Source organism: Artibeus jamaicensis, unplaced genomic scaffold (assembly GCF_021234435.1).
Source record: "Artibeus jamaicensis isolate MK-2021 breed Jamaican fruit bat unplaced genomic scaffold, CSHL_Jam_final contig_465, whole genome shotgun sequence".
NCBI classification, from domain to species: domain Eukaryota; kingdom Metazoa; phylum Chordata; class Mammalia; order Chiroptera; family Phyllostomidae; genus Artibeus; species Artibeus jamaicensis.
Window position 1 is genome coordinate 501278 of NW_026521843.1, and position 20121 is coordinate 521398.

Genomic DNA, 20121 nt, shown 5'->3' on the forward strand with positions numbered 1-20121 from the left:
ACAAGCACCCGGGTGAGGTACCTTAACTCTCTGGACAGAAGCCGCTGAGCTCAAGAAATGTGCACACTGACACTACCCCAGCAAACTTCTGGGACGACCAATCTGAACAACAGCTGATGGCAATAACACCAAACATTAACTGCATTGAAAGGAATCCTTTAAAATAGAAGTGAGAGACAAGTAAGTGGCCATTCTTTCTGGTGCTGACCAGGCAGACTTATCTGTGCAGCAACCATCAAGAAGCCACCAATGTTAAGGGCAGGGACTCCCGTTGAAGAACTGGCCCAAATCACCACTGGGGAGTCTGCTAATATTGTAAAGATTACCATTCTCCTCCTCCTCCTCCTCTTCCTCCTCCTCCTCCTCTTCCTCGTCGTCCTCTTCCTCTTCGGCATCCTCTCCATCCTCATCATCGTCCTCGTCGTCCTCCTCGATCTCCTCCTCGTCCTCTCGGTCCCCCTCGTCGTCGTCCTCCTCGTCCTCCGAGTACTCCTCCTCCTCGTCCTCGTCCTTCTCATCCAGGTCCTCAGTCCCGTCGCTCTCGTAGCGCTCATCTGCTGAGGAGCTGTCGGCTTTGGCCGAAAACGCTTTCCGTTTGGGAGCAGGCTCTTGAGGCTGTTTATCTTGGGTTTTTCTTTTTTTGGCCAAGGGGCAACCATATACACTGTTAAAAGAGAGAGAGAGAGAGATGGGCTGCGTTACTATCTCGGAAGGCCAGAGCAATGGCGTCGCTGTGGCGGAGAGCTGTCCTGGCAGGAACACTCGCACCGTGGTCAGGCTGTCTGCCCGGACCTGCTGATGGGACGGTGTCACAGGAAACCCCGCTCGTCTGCGTCTGGCTGCTGTCAGTGTGCAGCTCGGCCCCCCAGTTCCTCGGCATGGCTGCCCTGACTGCCGCCCGACGGGGAGCCCTCTCGCTCCGCAGGCTGCTGCATGAAGCTCTCTCGGAACAGCCTGCCATGGACAACGAGAGTTCAGTGACACACGTGTGAAGAGCACTGGCTCATGCACACTGCAGGTACGTGTGAGACAGCTCTGGATGTGTGTGGCTGTGCACATTCCATGGACATGATGGCCCACCCACCCCATCTACACTGGTGCAGGCTGCGGCCTGGCCCGGCTTCACGAGTAAGACCTCAGTGGCCCTCCATCGCACCGCGATGGGCCCCACACGGGGGAGGCCTCATGGCAGGAGCTCACAGCGTCTCCACGGACACATTTCCCAAAGCCACGCCGCTCACTGCAGCTTTCTGCCTGGGAGCCCCGTGCACACGGTGCAAGGAGTGTGGCGGAAAGAGAACAAACGTGCCGTGGGCACACCTGCTCACCTGAACTGGGATGTGTGAGTACCGCCGCCCAGCAGGCCAGGGTTCTGCGGCTTCTGAACGGTGCCTGGACCTGGCAGCACTGACACCTGTGCTTGGTCACAGCCCGTCCGGCGCATGTGGGTGAGGGAGCCTCCTGCAGGCGGGACTGTGCGGTGCTACCGACTCAGAGGTGAGGGCGCACACGCTCACCACAAGGCCCTCCGGGCCCACTGAGCACTATGCCCTGCCAATCACACCATCTCGAATCCTCTCCTCACCATTCACCACAGTGGGCCAAGTGGCCGCCACATGTGGGCACTCAGTAAATAGTTGAATGAGTGGGTGAGATGTGATAGATACCGGGATACAAGCGGGTAGAAGGCACTCTGTCAAAGGAGCCAGGGAGTCCCCAGGAAGGGCGACCAATGCACACGACGTGGGGGAGAAAATGAGACCATTTCTATAGACTTCCAGCAAAACAGACTGTGGACACAGCATGACAGTTCCAGGAAACTGAACTGGAAACTGCGCCCCGGAGTTCAGAGTGTGGAGAGAGGGGCGGGCAGAGGACAGGAGCTGAGGGTGCAGTGATGTGGGTCAGACTGACCACAGGTGTCTGGTCTCCATGCGGGGAGGCAGGGAGCAATGCGAGGGCACAGTCACATCTGAGAGTAAGAAAGGAGGCGGCGTGGGGCATTTAGGAAGGGCTGGGACGCAGGCTGTGCCACTCACCCCTGGAACACCAGGTGACTGGTCCCAGCCTCTGAAAGGTTATCATCTCTTAAAAATACACTAGTCCAACCAAGAATAACACTTACTACAACCAGAAAAAACCCTGAAAAAAAATACTGCTGTACATGGTATTTCTGACATGAAGTACACAGAATTCTGAGATTTCTTTTATCCAAATTTTTACATGTTTGGGGAGAATCCGAGCCCAAGACCTCCAAAGGGTGCTGCACTCCCCTGCCAAGCTGAACGGCCGCCCGACAACTAGTGCAGCCGAAGGCCCCTGCCCCGTCCCCACCAAACGGCCCGGGGTCTGGGCCCACTGTCCAGTGTGCACACTCTACGCCTGTCTGTACCGCACCGCAGCAAATACGGCAGAAAGTGCACAGTGTGCTCCCCCGGGTCCGCCCATGGCCTCCAGGGTCACCATGGCTGCGGGCGCCTTTCCACCTCTCTCCCCTCCGTTCGCGGCCCGCTCACACATGGCTGGTGTGTCTTCTGTGCCGGAGGGCGCTGCCCAGAGGCCCCGTGCGCTAACGCCACTGACCAGGCTGACACCGCCACCAGCAGATGCCCCAGACTCCTTGAAGTGACACCGCACCGCTGCCTCTGTGATCTTCAGTGATGCTGCCCAAACGCCCGACCTCAGTGTGGCCAGGGGACACTTCTGCAGGTGGCACAAATCTAGCACTGAGCGGGGTGCTCACGCGACATTCTTCTGTCTCGTCGGCGCACAACTCAGCCTCCCCCGAACGTCCGGACAGCTCCCTGTGGCGCGGCCCTTGCGGGTGGAGCTGCGCAGGCCGGGGAGTGGGGACTGCCCTCCGTCTCCCCGGGGGCCTGTCCTCCCTCACCTTCGTTGTGTGAGCCCCTGCATTCGGCTGCTCGGAACTATCTGCTCTCCAACTTCCAGTGTCTTCTGCCAGTTCACACGTTCGATGCTCAAGTTTTCTTTCTGTATCCACCCATGTACACTATAAATAACACCGCGCTCCAACTACTAACAAGTTCCGCTGTGTCTGCCCTTCATGTGATCCATTCTCATTGACCCCAATCCCTGGCATCTGCTGTTCACATGGTGACAAAATTCAGGCCCAGGAGACAAACAGCACAGGTCTCAGGAAGCAGTTCAAGTCCATGCTGCCTCCTGGGCTCCCAGGCCCAGTGGGTTGGAACAGCTCAAAACAAAGTCTTGGAAGGCACTTCTGGAGCACGTGTACAGAGTGTGGGCCCCCTGCACCTACGTTCTGTGGCATCCTGTCTGCTGACAATGGGGTCGGCACCCTGAGACTTGCCCATGATGGACAGTGACTACTGCCTGCTCCCACCTGCAGGTGCTGTGGAGCCAGCTGCTGGAAGAGCCCGGCAGTCACTCAGGCTCGTGTCTACAACGTGCACTCCCAAACAGACACCAAAGCCCCACGTGCTGGAATGTCCTCAGACTGACAGAACTCGCGGTTAATAGATGGTAGCATCTTCAGAATCATGGGGGTGCTGGTATGAAGGTGAGGCACAGGTACATGACCGTGGTGGTGCCGAGACTGGCCCTTGGCCCACGGCACCCACGAGCGGGTGAGTTTAAGCCCTGTTTCCTGTTTGGAGCTCAGCTGGCAGACTTGGCGAAGGTGTGTTTCTGTGTGTGCTGAGCAGCCCTCGGTGGACAAAGCTGATCTGAACATCAGTGTGGGGCAACTTCTTGGGTCGCCTACTGAACTCCTCACTGTTCTCTCCCTCCTTTTGTTCTGGAATCACTGTTGTTGGGGTGTTGTACATCCTGGGCTGGTTTTATCAACGTCTTACCTTTGCTCTGCTATGTTTTCCCTACAGTTTGGTTTTCCTCACAGAGGAGTTTCTTTGACTCTATATGCAATTCTCCTCCTGAGTTTTAATTTCCTGCTTTCACTTTTTAAAATTTCTTATTTAGAAAACAATTAGGGATCCTAATTGTTTTCTAAATAAATTACCCTCCTATTTCTTTGGAACATTATAATTTTTTTGAAAAATCTTTCTCTACGTAACCTCTGTTTCTGCAAATTGCCTTTTCTCTTGCTGTACGGTTCTCACCTCTGAGGGGTTCCTCTGCTCTGGTCCAGGGCTGTCAACTCACATTCTGGGGAGGGCTGTGGTGACTATGAGCTTTGGGCACAGTGGTCTGATGAAGCTGCTTTGCTGGTCACTTGAAACGTGGTGTATGTTTTTCCTCTTAGGTTGCTCAGGTCCCCCCAGAAGGCCCCTTCCAGCTTGCAGAGGAGGGCCTGTGCTGGCAGTTGGTGAGCTTGAGGTCTGGCGTGGGACATGCCCAGCCTGCCAGCTCAGTGCAGATGTCCACTCAGCCTTCCCGTGTGTGCTCAGCTCCCTGGAGGCCAGGTAGCTGTCCTCCCTGAATGACGGCTCGAAGCTTGCTACAGCTCTAGGTGTGAGTCCACTTGTGTGTGGAGCAGAGTGGCCGCTGCAGCATCTGAGTCTCACTCCAAGCAGAGCCTGTTCCCCTGGAGGCCTCTTATCACCACTGCTGCTGGGAGTGCCCGGCACCATTCCCTCTAGCGTGCGAGGGGCGCCTCGCAGGGTGTTCAGAGCCCTAGAGCCTCCGCTGCAGTTGAGGCAGCGGTGGTCTGCTAGAGCTTCTGCAGCTCTGATGCCAGTCCCCCCTCCCAGTGTTCTTCCGCCTTTAGGAGCCGCTCTTCACTCCCACTGCGGTGAGTTTTGTGTGGCAGTTCCAGCTAACGTGTGCGCAACTGGGTCTTGAACTCAGACGCCGCCCACTTGATCTGTAAGACCCCCAGAGTGCGGCTCTGCCCCCCTGTGGAGTTCTGGACCCTGCTGGGTGCCCGCCCTCACGCTGCACCGCATTACCCGCTTCCCGCTGCTCCCACTACGACGCCATGCTCGCTCACGGCCGCACTGGCCCAGCACGCCCTCTCCTACAGGCCCCTCAGACCGACCTTGATTTCCTAAAGTCGGTCCTGATCAGTCTAGAACTCAGGGTCCTCTGCCTTTAAGAACTCTGTACCATTCTCCAAGGAAGATACAAAGATGGGCAATAAACAGACCAAACCTTAAGAAAACCCAAATGCTGCACCACTGGGTGCTGACATCACTTGTGTAAACCACTTTACGTGGTCCCTGACTTGTTCCATGTGCTCTGGCTTAACTTCGGTTGTCCTGTCTCCTCCGGCACCCTGCGTGCGACTACTTGCTCTTCACGGCACAGGCCGAAGGAAGGTGTGCGTGTTTGGCACCCCTGATCCTGCCGCTGAGCACTTCTGACCCCTCGGTGCACGCTGCCTGCCTTCAGGTTTGGTTCTGCCGGCACCGGCTCTCGACACGGCGTGGGCTGTGTCCTCTCTGCCCGCAGACTGCTGGTGGTCCACCATCCACACTCGAGAACGCTGAGACTGTCGGGATACGATGATCCCAACAATCTCCGTCTTGGCAGTAAGACTGGCAGATTAAACTACTAAAATATATTTAGCCTCTTTCTATTTCAGTTAAACACCTCAGATGGATACAGGGTTTCTTGAAGTGGCCAACTTATCAGGAGCTAGTGACCTGTGTGGTGGAAGACATTACTGACTAAGATAATGTCGCCAGAACAAAATCTGGACGGCAGAGCAACTGCAGAAGTCACCTTGTCCATCTTTTCACCTCGAAAACGAAGACACGAGGGCCAGAGAGACCATGTGACCTGCACAAGGCCAGCACTGGACTGCACTTCCCACCAGCCAAGTCAGCGCCTTTTCGGCTGAGCTGCAGCAACAGCTGAAGTGGGCACTGACCAGGAAAGCCACCCCGTCCAGGACCTGTGTGTGAGCCTTGTCCCTACCAGGTGGCGCATCGTGAGTATCTCACTCACGTTGGCTCAAAGGAGCCTGGACAGAGAGAGCTGCTGGGAACGCGCACCACGCTCAGCGGGGTGTCCACAGCGTTCGTTCCGGCTTTATCTTTCTGGATGTTAACAAGCTGACAACCCTCCATCAGAAATGTGCTAGGTCACGTTTCATATTCACATGGCAGTACATGCTCCCGGGTCTGTGTTTAGTCCAGGTGAAGAAATCCAATGCTGAGGCAGCAACTGTGACTGGCAACATCAGTAAGTGACTGATGCACTTTGTACTGCCACAGGTACTGGGTACTGCAGTACTGCTTAATATCTTAGTAACCCCACAGGCTGTATTATGTACTGTAGCAATAATTAATATTGTAGCAACACTTCATGCTCTAGCAACATTCAACACTACAGCAACACTTAATACTGTAGTAATATTTAGTACTGTAGCAATGCTTACTACAGTAGCAACACTTGATACTGTAGTAATACTTAATACTACAGCAATATGATCTAGCTCCTGAAATTACACCAGTACTACTACCCTGAATTACAATAATTAAGGGGGATAGGAAGAACTAATTGAGGAGCAAACTATGTAAAAATTTATGACTCTACCAGTTACATCTTTGCCCTAAAAGCAAATATGCAGGAAAGTACAAAACAACAAATTACTAAAAATTTTCTACTCTTTCTCAGATGCATTCTACATTCCTCTTCTTTAGATGCTCTAGCACAAAGTACTTGGTTCATATATGGTTGGTAAAATTATGCAAATGTCAAACAAATATTTTAAACCCTTGTAGTTGCAGGGTTGAGATGTTTATGCATTTGGCTTGGGGACGGAGGGAATGTACACACATCCTCACTCAAAGAAATAGACCTTATGTAGATATGGGAGAGGCAGACACCATTCCACACACGCACGCACAGACATGCAGACATAGGCACATGCACACTCCAGGCAAAATCTGGCTTTTCTAGGAAATAGGAAACTTCTAATAAGTTACTGCAAGTAAAATATATGCTCTCTTATCCCACACAGGTTTTCAAAGCTGCTCTAGTTCAATGGGCATCTGGCTACAAGTGATGTACCTTCAAGCCTATTAATTATAAATAGGATTTAAACTCTGTTCTTGGGGAACTTACGATTGATATTTCTGTGGCAAAAGTTGGTGACAAGCTGGGGTGTGCAGGGGACTGGTTTGTTTTGACCTGGCAAATGTGACTCAGCTCTGTACAGAAAACCTACAGAAGCGAGGTGGTGGTCAGGAGCCAGACCTTCAAACCAAGTTTTCGGGTGGGAATCAGGCCTAGAAAATGTATACAGACTGTTATGGCTCGCTCTTGCTAAAACTCCCTCACCCTGGTCTAAAACAACAAATATGTATCGTCTATCTTCAAGGTGATTTCCAAAGCCTGTATAAACGTTCCCAAGGACAGAGCTAATAATCAGCTTGCCGCCATTCCCCTTTGCATTTTCATTTCCTTGATTGTACCCAAAATGTAGACAATAATATTCTATGTAATAGATAATAAATCTTTCTCTGATGTAAGACCCAAGAAAAACAATAAAAGCCTGTCCAGGCAAGGGTCGGGGCGCTGTCCTCTTGAGACAGTGGTCGAGGCATTCCTAGACATTCTCCCCTTGAGACAGCGGCCCTGCCGTTCCCTTTTTCCACACAGGGTTCAGTCGTCTTCAGTCACAACAGGCAGCTTCTGCTGGCTGGAGTCCGCCACAGGGGTGCCTGCACTTTTTGGTTGAAATGTAACGTGTAGCCACTTCTACCTGCCTCTGGTTTCCCCACAGGGTTGGGATGACATCTCGGGTGGACACAGCCATGTGAAGGCCACTTATTTATTTTCCCTCTGACCATGAAGTCCTTGTCCTAAGAAAGCACATGATGGACTTACAGTGGTTACTTCCCTGCTCTAGGAGGCAGCACACACGCAGACGCGAGCCAGGTGCGCTCGCCATCACTGCCGAGGCTGTGCCCTGCTGCAGAACAGTGTACGCCAGGCCATGGCTCTCCATCCTCTGTAGTACCACTCTTTTTTCTAAACTTAGATGACAAGTGACATTAGAGTTTCTTGTGGCACATGACACGGGTTTGGATTTCACACAGTGATACAGTGCAAAGCGAGGGACAGCCCGTTGCAGGGGAGGTGGGGCAGGGCCCGCAGGAACGGCACTTACACACAAGTTCAAAGCACCCACTGCGTTCCTCCTTCTGGGGTCTCTCAGATGCAACGTCTCTGTCCATCTGTGCAACCTGTTTGTCTGTGTGAGCGGGCCTGTGGCCTTGGGGGACATGCCCAGTGTGGCTGTGACCTGGCTGTGGCATGGACAGAAGCCCCGCAGATGGCCACAGTCACTGCCTCTCTAGACAAGCCTTCATCCAGTCTCGATCGGGGAGGTCCCGGGTGTGCATGTGCATGCCAGCTGTCTGTCCCCCTAACCAGCCTCAGAAACACAGGCCCCTACTTCTGTGATCCCCAAATGCCTTGGAAGCTGTGTAGACCTTTGCACAATGAGGAGACGCTGCCCTGCGGTGTGGCCCTGGCCCGAGAGCGCACGGACAGTGAGACAGGTGTTGTGGTGAAGAGGCTGGGCCCGCCTCCAGCAGGTCCCAGCCCTTCTCCACTGTCACCCATGGAAAAGGGACAGGCTTCTGAAGAGCCACCTGCAAGCACTGCCCAACCTGGGCTCACTGCACTTGGGGTCAGATCTGGGGGTAAAAGTTGCAGGACTTACTTTATTTTTAAAAGGAGTGCTTTTGTTTCACATGGTGCAGAAAACGTGCGAACGGACCTGCAGCAGAGGAGGCGACCTTGCCCCCTGGGCCCCAGGTCAGCGCTCTGGGCTTTGAACGGAGTCCTCGGGCTTCACTCAGCCCCTGACTGAGTTGCTCGGAGGCACCTGAAGCCCTTTTATCTGTCTGCAGGTTTAGTGACGCTGAACAGATGGCGTTTCTTCTTCTCATCTATCAGTTTTCCTAGGAACTGCCTACCCCTCCTCCTTGTCAATAGGATGATAAATCTTAGCGCCACAACCATGCAGATTCTCAGACTTTTCTCTCTGGACATGGGTCTGGGACCGAAGAGCTGGTTTCCAGCCTCTTTGTCTATTGTGTGCCCTTGTGTCTATTGTGTGTCCCTCCGCACTGTGGGTCTCAGTTCCTTATTTGCAAGAGGAAGGCCTGGTGAGACCCTCAGGGACTTCAGAGTCGTTTCCTGGAACCACAGGTCACAGAACAGGGGTCTCGGCTGGGCACAGGCACACAAGCACTGGGAGGACAGTTTCCATGTTGTCGGGTGAAATGCTCATCCCTGCACGGACACACTCTAGCTTGTGGCTTTGGTGGCTGACCCCTTGGTTTCTCTCCTACTCCCTATACCGGGACCCCGTAGCTCACTGGGTGGCCAGAATGGTGAAGCCAGAGCATCTGCCCTCTGCCGCAAAGCCCCTCCTCACTCAGCTGTGGAATGACTTGTCCCAGAGGAGAGGGCTGGCAGGGACTCAAATCAATGGAGGGGACCAGAAGGAAGAAAAAAATGACCAAACAGAAAAGAATGAAGAAACAAGAATTCAAAAAAATGAGAGGCTTAGGAACCTCCAGAATATCTTTAAATGCTCCAACATCCAAATTATAGGGGTACCAGAAGGGGAAGAGGAACAGCCATGATTAGAAACCTTATTTGAACAAATAATAAAAATAAAGAAGAACTTCTCCAATCTGGCAAAGGCAATAGAATTCCAGGAAATCCAGGAAGCTCAGAGAGTCCCAAAGAAGTTGGACCCAAGAAGGAACACACCAAAGCACATCATCATTACATTAACCAAGATTAAAATGAAGAAGAGCATCCTAGAAGCAGCAAGAGCTAAGGGGACAGTCACCTACAAAGGAGTTCCCATCAGACTGTCAGCAGATTTCTCAAAGGAGACCTTACAGGCAAGAAGGGGCTGGAAAGAAGTATTCCAAGTCATGAAATCCAAAGACCTACATCCAAGATTGATCTATCCAGCAAAGCTTTCATTTAGAATGGAAGGGCAGATAAAGTGCTTCTCAGATAAGGTCAAATTCAAGGAATTCATCATCACCAAGCCCCTATTATATGAAATGTTAAAGGGGCTCATCTAAGAAAAAGAACATAAAAAATATGAACAGCAAAAAGATAGCAAACTCACAGTTATTAACAACCATACCTAAAACAAAAGCAAACTAGATCAGGAGCAGAACCATAGACATGGAGATCACATGGAGGGTTAGCAACAGGGGAGTGGGAGGAGAAGGGGGGAGAAGGTACAGAGAATAAGTAGCATAGATGGTAGGTAGAAAATAGATGAGGGGAGGGCAAGAACAGTAGGGAAAATACAGAATCTAAAGAACTTGCGACACATGGACATGAACTAAAGGGGGGGAGTATGGGTGGGAGGGGATGTGCAGGGTGGAGGGGAGTGAAGGGGGGAAATGGGACTACTGTAATGGCATAATCAACAAAATATATTAAAATGTTAAAAAAATAATACCAGAAGTGCAGTGAAAATCAAAGGAAAATTCTGGCGGTGGCTACTGCTGTTCCGGTAGCATCACGCCACTGGGGCGAGCACAGGACCGCGCGTGGAGGACGTCAGTGAAAGCCTGCCCCGCCCCCACTCTACTGCCCCCACAGCCCCATCTGTGGTCCTTGTTTAGGAAAGAGCCCGCATGTGCCTTCAGTCTTCAGTTACCTTCGAACCATACAGTGTTTCCTCAGCTTTTCTTATTAATGAACCACCCTGGGCGAACCAGTTAAAATAAACGTAAAAAGCAAACTTTTTATTTTTCCGGATTCTGAAATGTTTCAGAAACTGAAGAGCCCAGAACCCACCTGCCACCCCGCCCTTTCCTGGCTGAGTGGGAGGCCAGGAGCCTGCACCCCGGGCGGAGAGGACAGGCGGCACCCACACCCGGGCCAGGGCAGGGAGACGGGGGCTACGTGGAGCTGAGTCCTGGGTAGAGCGGCTCTGAGGGAAGGCCCAACCCCCAACCCCTCTGCCGCCACCATCCTCCATTAGAAATCAATTTAGATTAATTTACGAAGCTCTCTGACAAAACCCATGCTTGCCTCAGGGGAAGTTCAACTCATTAGTCACTCAGCACTTGGGCACCTTGTTGTAATAATCTGATCAGCGCTCCAGATGAGCTGGAGCAGAAGGGCAGCCTGGGCACAAGGGCGTGTCATATGGCACGCACACGTGTCTGTGTGTGTCGTGCACGTGTGTGGCTGCAGTGGGTGGCTGACCATACGGCCCAGGGCCCGCCGTTTGGTACCAGCCAAGTGCCTCTGAGAGACACTGCTGCTGAGGTTGCCTCATGGGGTCCTGAGCAGGCAGACAGGAGGAGCCAGGGTGCCCACCCTCACTGTGTCCCCCAGATGGTGAGCCTGATGGCACTGGCCACCCCAAGGTGAGATGAAGGACACGTACTGCTCTCCTCTGCATGACCCCATGGCTGCACCCCATGCCCTCTGCCCCTTACAGGGTGGAGTCTCTCTTCTGAGGCCCAGAGCACGGTAGCTGCTCCGGAATTTGCTCGCCACCTGCCCGTGAGTGGTGAGGCACAAGCTTCCACTGGGACCTGCCCCTGCACCAGTGTCTCCGCCTCCCCCTCCTGTCTGCGCTCTCGGGCGGCTCCTGGGGTCCAGACAGCCGACTGGATTGGCCGAGGGGCAAATAGGTGACCTGAGAACATTGCTGAACCAGCGCATGTTTATGCTGGAGGAGGTTTGCTTCCAAGGTGCTCTCTCTTCCCTGGAGTTTTGGGAGAAGTGCCTCCTCACGTGCAGAGCTCATCTCCGGCGACGTCACACTAGGTGGTGTGGACAGACCACACAGCTGCTGCTTCGGCTCATGGCAGATCTCTCAAAACCACCTCGGTGACACGGGGCTCAGCGCTTTCCCTGGACAGGCCTGGGGAGGGGTCTTCGGCCCAGTGACCCACTTCAAGGTCAGTCTTCTGTGTGAGGGACACAGGTGTCTCCAGAGGGTTCACACCATCCCTGGGACACATCCAGGTTCCTCTAGTGCAGCTGCTCTAGCCCTTTGTTCCCAGTGGGCACCTGGCCCTGGGCTCTGTGCTGGCGTGGGGACAGATGTGAGGCAGGGTCTGGCAGGGGCTTTGGACCTCACCTGAGCGTGTCACCTGAGCCCATGAAGCTCAGAGGGACCCCAATGTGGGACAGGTCTAGGCCTGCAGCTGTGCGGGCCACAACCCTGACCCAGCAGGCCAGGCCACCCCTTCTTCCCCAACGGCACTGCTGCCTTCACTGTCCCCAAGGAGTTGCCACTCTCAGTGGCCTTGGGACTGAAGCTAGTGGCTACAGCACTGGGGGCTGCTGGGTCTGGTCATCTGTGATGCAGATGGTCCTGGGCCGCACTCCGATCCTAACCAGGGACAGAGGCGGGGACAGAGGCCGGAACAGACTTGCAAGGTGAAGGGTGGCACCGACGGTCTTGGGGCAAGGTGCTGGCTGTCACTGCTTGCTTGGCTTTCAGAACTACACGTGGTGGGCTTCATCTTCCAGCGGCTCCTCCAGAATGACCCCTCTTTCCCGTCTCTGAAAACTCCACGTAAGCAGGCATCTGCCTTTGGCTCACACAGCCTGTCCCTTTGGGCAGTGATTCTCACACTGGGGGATCACCCACGCCCCCGGAGAGGGTTGAAAAGAGGGGCCAACCCTCCCCCACAGCTTCTCATTCAGCAGGTCTGGGCTGGGGCCCAGGAATCTGCCTGTTGAGAAAGCTCCAGGTGCTACTGATACGACAGGTCACGGGCCCGCTTAGAGAAGCCCGAGGGAAAGCTGGCTGGTCTCCAGCTCCAGGTGTGGGCTCGAGGTCATGAGGATGACCACGTTTGCTGACTGAGGTGGCTTGGGAACGACCGAGGCCCCAGCTGGAATGCTAGGGCTCTGGGGTGGCACCAGTGGCTTCTCAGAACCTCCCTCCTGCTCTTCTGAGGGGCTCCCAGAGATGGCTCCTTCCTCCAGCCTCCTCTGGGTGTTGACACTCAGCTGTCAAGCCAGGCCACAGCCTTTTCACAGGACCAGGTGAGAACACAGGAGCCCGGAGGACAGCGACACAGAGGATGGAGCAGAAGCCTCCGTATCAAAGTCACCTCACCCCTCACCCCTCGGTCTCCAGGTCACAGAAGACACCCTGCACCCTTCCCGCCACTCCGAGGTCGGCTTTCCATTTCTTGTGGCTGGAAACATTCTAAGTCATGCAGAAACGTTCCTAGATGAAAAAACTAAAACGGCACTTTCTTTCTCTACCTCTCTTACTACTGTGGGCACGCAGTGGGTCCCGGACTCGGGGCTCCCAGCACCGGTCGGTCATACATTTGAAGCGTGATGTCTTCTTCAGGATGGGTCTGAGGAGTCTGCTGGCCGCTCCTTTGTCTTCTCACCGTGTGAGCAGGGGGAAGGGCAACGACAAGGGGAACGCCCTGCAACACGGACTTCGGAGCTGGGTCTCGGTGCCGGTACTGTGAGGGTGCTGGTACACTCCAAATCACCCGTTCAGACCGCAGGCCCCAGAGCCACCGGGCCACCCGAACTAACTCAGGCTGGTGCAGTGGGCTCACACACCTTCTGTCTGTGCCCACCCTGCTCTGCGGCCCTCACCACGAGAGGTGGACACACGCTCTTGGCAGACGGAGCCGCAGACCTGTCCACGGCCACTGCCGTGGCTCACCTCTGCGGGAGCAGGGCCAGCAGAGACCCCCACGCCAAGGTGGAGGCCCACCTTCCTGAGTCTGCTCTGAGGAGCAGCTGCTGGGTTCCCGCCGTCATCCCCAGCAGATGGCAGGAGTCACGAGCAAACCGAGCGTGTCTGGTGTGCGAACCCCAGTTGATAGTTGGACTGCACGTCAGCTAGTGCTGCATATTCTGCTGGTGTGTCAAGCGATTAGTATATATTTTTATATGTAAACTGTCTAAAATACCCATGCTCCTTCTCTTCGAACATGGATTTAAAAAAACGTATTTAATTTTATCAGTGCGGAATTATCTGAAAATGTTTTTAATTTTATCAAATGTCAAAAGCGTTTCTTGAACTGCATCAATGTTTGTCTCGCAGTTTTAATGCCCCGACTCAGCCACACTCTGCGCTACGTGCCTGCAGGTCTGGCCAGGTGGGCAGACCTGCTGCAGACTGGCAGCAGGCAATTGTTTTCTGAGGACAATGGCCAGGAACCTTTTTTTCCCTCAATAAGAGAGGATTTATTGTGACAATAAAGGTTAACTGCCACCGCAGGCTAAGACTGTGCCTCAGTCTGTTGTGTTTGTACTCACAGACTAACGAGGAGTTGGAACGACGGTGCGTCCGGGAGGCCCGTGGGCTCTGCCTTCCCGGTTCCCAGTCCGTCCCTGGACATCAGCACTGCTGCTCCATGTGCAACTGTGCAAGCCATCACATCGATGTGAACGTGTGTGCCCTGACTTCTGATTCACAACATCAGTGACGCAGTGAAAAGAACAGACACGCCTGTCAAGTGTATGGACGGGGTGGCGATGCGCACAGTGGTGTCTCATAAAGGACGAAGGGGTCATTCTCGTGGACTCACAAAGCAGAGCACAGAGAGGCTGGGGGTGGCTGTGTGCGCAGAGACTCCCACGAACACCCCAGAGTGCGCCCTGTTGCTCGGCAGCCATACATTAATTAGAGCGTTCAGCAGACACTGTGCCATGTTTCATGCACCCAAGTGAATCTTCATTTTTCACATGCGGAGCCTTACTAATTAAAATCAGCTTTGCAATTAAATGTGGAAAATTGTGTTAAACTTTCAAGCGTGGTTAGAAAAAATGCAATTATTTTTAGGGCATTTTATTTCAATGCAAATGGAATTTCCATCACTGTGAAACCGGTGAGAAGGAGGCATAGTGATTCTTGTTTCTCTGTTTTCCTGTCTGTCCCCCAAACCCCATTTTTTTGGATTATAGATGCCCCTCTCAGTTGCACGTTGCGATGCTCCACTATCTCTTGCCAGTACCTGGCTCTGTTCCAAGGCTTTTAGTGAGAGCTCTCTGTCAAGGCATGAATAATACAGCCCCCGGGCTGCTGGCAGAATCCGAATGAGGCACGCATACATCAGGAAGCAAGCCCTGAACCTCAGCTCCAGAACAAGCCGGAGAAGACAGGCAATTATTCACCTGCGGCTGCGCCCTGGCAGTCCCACTGGTGGGTGCGAAGGGTTAGGAAATGGGAAAAAAAATCTGAATACACAGTATGCACAATAAGCCAGAGAGAAGCTGATAATTTTCTAATCAAAAAGGAGAGCTACCGTTTGGAACTTTTAATTTTAAAGTTTCAAAATCAATTGATTTGGCTCTCAATGTTCTCAGTTGGAAGGTTTTAAAATAATGGCTATCACCCAGCTCTCAGGTGCTTGTTGCATATGTAAGACTCTAAAGCTAAACTTTGGGTCAAATATTTCATCATGACCCTATGCACAACAAACAAATATGTTAAACAACTGCAGCGAAGGGTAAATATAAATAATATCCACTGAACTTCAGATAAACCCACAAGATTCACAAAACACGTGTGTGAACAATGAGTTGAGATGAGGAGCTGTGTGTCTGTCTGTCTCTCATTAGAGGCTTAAACAAGAGTTGCCTTTCAGAAAGAAGTGGTTCCTGAGCTGAACAATTATAGTTCAAGCGACCTGCAGCTTCTTTTCACTTAGTCTCCCTTCTTCTGCAGGTGTCCGTCTGTGGTTTGGGGGCCATCACCAGAAAAGGCCAGACCTCATGTCCCACCCAGTGACCTGCCCCTCAGTGTAGGGCTCTGGCCCCAGATGCTCAGCCGCCACAGCGCAGTCTCTGGACGTGTGGCGCACACAGAGCACATGCCTCGGTGGGCTCGCTGCGCATCACGCTTGGCCAGAAGCCCTCCTGCCACAAATGGCTGTCGGGAAGGGGAGCGGGCCAGCAGCTTCCTAAATCGAGAGTTGCTGGGCAGGGAAAAGACTGTGTTAGCATTTGGGGTCACAGTAAGATGACTTCTGGACTGACTACAAATTCCACAGTGTTTCTGTCATACTTACATGCTAATAACGTAAAGCCTCAGGTGGATAAACAAATCAGATCCATGTGTGCGAACCCTAATAATGTTTCTGAAGGTGAATGTCTGCTGTGTCAATCGCTGCATGGAGGCCTGGCCCTGGCTTTCTGCATCGAGGGCCCGGAAGTGCTGACTGAGCTTGGGTCCCTGCTGGTCAGCGTTTGGGAAGTGGAGCCTATTTACCTCCAGTGCCAAGGGGACATCCCTCAGAGGGGCTTATGTGCTCAGAGAGGGGAGGCCAGTCATCTTGCTCAGTTTTGCCCTGGATGCCAAGGGGCTTGGCACTGCATGTTGTACTATGTAAACCCCCCGATACAGTCTGGGTCTCAGTAAAACTATGCTTCAATTTCCCTCAGGGTTTTCCCACCTGATCTCTTTAACTTGTAACCATGCAGTTGTATGTGTGTTTATCAGCCACCTCAAACTGGTCATGAACTATGAACGTGAATAAATATTCATGAATAGATTACCTTCTGCTCAAGGACACAGTTTTTGAAGTAAGGTGGACCGTCCAATGAAGTGTTAGAACCTTAATGCCCATTCCCTCCCCGCTTTTAACCAGGACCCTAAACTGTGACTTCCTCTTCAAGTCCTTGTCCCCTCTCACAGGGATTCTCTGGCGGGTGAGTCTCCCTGCTCTCTGTCTTGCCTTCCTACAAGCCCAGAGCCCCGCCTCTCTCAGCTGAAAGCAGGTGAGTGAGTCAGTGCCACCAGCTCTTGCCCGAAGCCAGGACACCAGTGAAGCAGGCTGGCCGGCCACTGAGGGCCCCATAGCGTGTGTCCCAGCAGCAACACAGGAGTCACTGAGACTGGAATTGAGATCTGGTTTCCTGGGACATTTTCTCACCACAAAGAGAAAGTCTAGGACGTCAAGCATATGATGATGGAAGAAGACTTGACTTTGGATGGTGGGGCCACAGTGCAACACACAGATGACGTGTTATAGAACTGAAGGCTGAAAACTTATAATCTGATTAACCAATGTCACCCTAATAAACTTAGTAAAATAAGAGAGAGGAAAAAAGATTAGTGGTGGGCAGCATTTTATCATTGGTTATCAAATTTCCTAAAAATTGTTTTGATTTTTGACACTGCGGATTCCACGCACCTGTCTCAAGTTGGTCTTTGCAGGTTCAAATAAACAGAAACTCCAATGTATTAAAATAACACCATTTCACTTGGCTGCGAAATGATGTGATCTACAACTGAAATAAAAATGGTAGTAGCCCTGACAGAAATATATTTATCCAAAAACATCACCAAAAGATCAAACAGCTCAGGCAATTCCACCAAAACCCACCCGGAGGCAGCTACTGCCATGATGCTTGAGAGGTGGCCGTGCTGGGTCTCCACAGAGGCCACGCGCGCCGAGGGTCCGTGGGCGCGGATGGTGGGGTGGGGGGCTTTCACAGCAGGCAGCCCTTCAAAACCAGAACAAAACGCTAGAAGGAGCTGAAGCCTCAGTGTGAAGAAGCAACACTTCAACAATGCTAACACACACATGCACCTCATCTACTGGGAGGAGCACTTTTTCAGGTTAAGAATTTCGAATGTTGCCCCTTTGGTAACAATCGCTGGTGATATGCAGACATCGATGGGGGAGCTCAGAACGCCCACCTGGTCCTCCAAGGGGCCCTCTGAGAGGACCAGCATCTGGGGTGTGGGTCCTGAATGGGTGACTGGCTTTGCATAGTGAAGCCTGCGACTCTCCTGTTAGAATCAAGGAGAAAGAAGCCCATGCCTGTGCTGTGGTCTGTCCAGAGCCCCGCGGCGCGTTAGCGGGGGCAGGAAACAAGCTGTGTCTCTGCACTGGGAGCAGGTCTTCAGGCTTCGCACCTCATCACAGCTCCCAACTCACTGTTCCCATTAAAATACTAGGAATTCTAATAATCACACACATGACTTGTGGTAAAAATCGTAACATTAAAAACAACTGAGTTGAAACGTTTGTCGAAAGATTCCCCACTTGGATGTCTCTGTGAATCCGTGCTACATCCCCGCCTGCTCAGCTCCTCTGGGGCTCAGGTGCACTGGGCCCGGGAGAGCCCCGCGTCTCAGGCTGCCCTCAAGCCACGCACAACCCGAGGTGCAGCACCTGCTTCCAGGCGGGGAGGGGGTCCAGGCAGGCGCACACACACGTCAGGCCTCCGGGGGTGGAGTGCTCCTTGGTAGGGACACACGTGTCTGAAATAGCCATCTGGAAACTTCATGATTTTTCTACCTAACTGTGGATATGAGATTATATCTAGCTGATACCCAATTAAAACTTTTTGGCAAAACTTAACGGTTTCTTTAACTGTATGATAAAGTTTAACTACTGACTACTCGAGAGACAATCACAGGAACATTGAATTTTGCTCATGGTTTGCTGACCTGCTTTCCACTGAAAACATAAACAGGGTTTTTCTAAAACTTAGATTAAATTCACATAAGTGCTTCTTCATAAAATAGCATAAATGCCTTAAGCCAACTATATAAATTGCATAGTTCAATGATTTACTCTTTTATACAGTAACAATAGTAATAAGTTAAATAAAATATTTTAAATCACAAATTTCCTTAAAAAAACTTGCTATTTCTTTGGCACACACATAACAGAGGTCTGATGACCATTTCATCATGGATGCTCATTAAAAATCCCTGCCTCCTTAAATGCCAGTGTGGGGACATGGGGAGTCATTTTGTGATTTTTCCCTTGATTTTACTAGGGGACATTCAAAACCATTGCCTGATTTAGCCCGTAAATTAAATGTTCACCAGAAGGGCCACAAACTGTGGCCATGAGGAGGGTCACCCTGCGGGCTGCAGGCACCTGTTCCAGCCCCTGTGCTCCGGTTCTGGGGCCTGGTTTTGATGGTGCATCCGGCTGAATGACCTGGGTCCCAGTTTGTGAAAATCAAGTACAGATGTATCACGGTCCGTGAGCACTTTTAACCCATGACACTGGGACTTCCACCAGAAAGCACGGCTGCTTGGGCACCAGGGAGAAGAGCTTCCTTTCCTTGTGGAGGAGCTCGGCTGGAAACTGGTCTCTGCACAGCGCCCCTCAGCCCCTGCAGAGCCCGCGGGACTCTGGGGGTGCATCTGCAGTCCTGAGTAGCCCTCAGCTCCCAGATGCTCTCTGTACCCATCTCTCTGACAGGTCCGTGCCCCAGCATTTCTGAGGAGGAGAGAACCCTTTAAAGCCCCAAAGTCTCCCTGGGTGATCTGTCCTGCACCCCGTGCATCCCTGCACCGCGCCCCACTGTAAGCTTTCCTGCTGCCGCCCAGGTACTGGGCTTGGGTTCGTATCCCAGGCCAAACTGTTCAATTACAGAGGCCACATTCCTGCAAAAAGACCCGAAGGTCGCACTTTGGTTTACTATTTGTGATTTACCGTCCCACAGCTACCAGCATGAGGACATTGGGAGGAAGAAGCAGCCCCCCATGACCGTGTGGGAGGCTGCCAGCCCTCCGTCCCCCACATGTGGCACAACGAGTTTCAGGCTGATCTTAACTTGTGTCATCTTACGAATTATTGTAAATTCTGCCCGGGAAAGAGTGCGAATTGCTTACATTTTGAGAACCTGTACAAGAGACCCATGACTGAGTTCCTGTCAAAGAGAAAAAAACTGTGACAGTCGTTGTCCCCAAGAACACCTGCCCACCTGTCTGTATCACCTGAGACACACGATGCAGGGAGAAAAAGCACAGGCATTACCTTCTGTGTCTTGCGTATTTGCCGCTGACATGACCGCTGCCGTCACAGCCAGGAGTGGGACAGCTGCAACAGGAAAGCACTGGTTACACGGTGCCGTGCGCTTCAGTGACAGCGAGGAGGGGAGGGCCGCACAGATGGACAGAGAGAAACCCAAATGGAGGTGTGGGGTCAGGGAAGCTTTTCATTAGCGACTCTCAGGGAAGTGGCCTCCTCAGTGCAGCGGGGCGTGAGCGAGGTGCCGGGCACGCGGGAGAACAGCGCGCCCACGGAAGGGCACAGCTTCCCTACGCTGCTACAGGGGGGGGCAGTGGCCCGCGGAGCACTGACCTGAACAGCTCCTGGATGGCTGGTTCCACGGGAACTGCAGAGGGAAACAGATAAACACGTGTCATCTACCACAAGCACCCTCTTCCACTGGACAGTCCCAAAGGGTGGTGTCAAGGCAGCAGTCGGG

General features: G+C 52.6%; 1 protein-coding gene across 1 annotated transcript in view; it reads right to left on the minus strand.

The window, feature by feature from the left end:
* Positions 1–20121, minus strand: part of MYT1L (myelin transcription factor 1 like) — a 106126-nt gene that overhangs the window by 77342 nt on the left and 8663 nt on the right. Inside the window, exons 3-5 of the mRNA XM_053666884.1 lie at positions 19995–20028; positions 19668–19730; positions 327–664 (exon numbers count right to left, since the gene is read on the minus strand). Of these exons, the coding sequence (XP_053522859.1) occupies positions 327–664; positions 19668–19730; positions 19995–20028 (435 nt within the window). The remainder of the gene's footprint in view (positions 1–326; positions 665–19667; positions 19731–19994; positions 20029–20121) is intronic.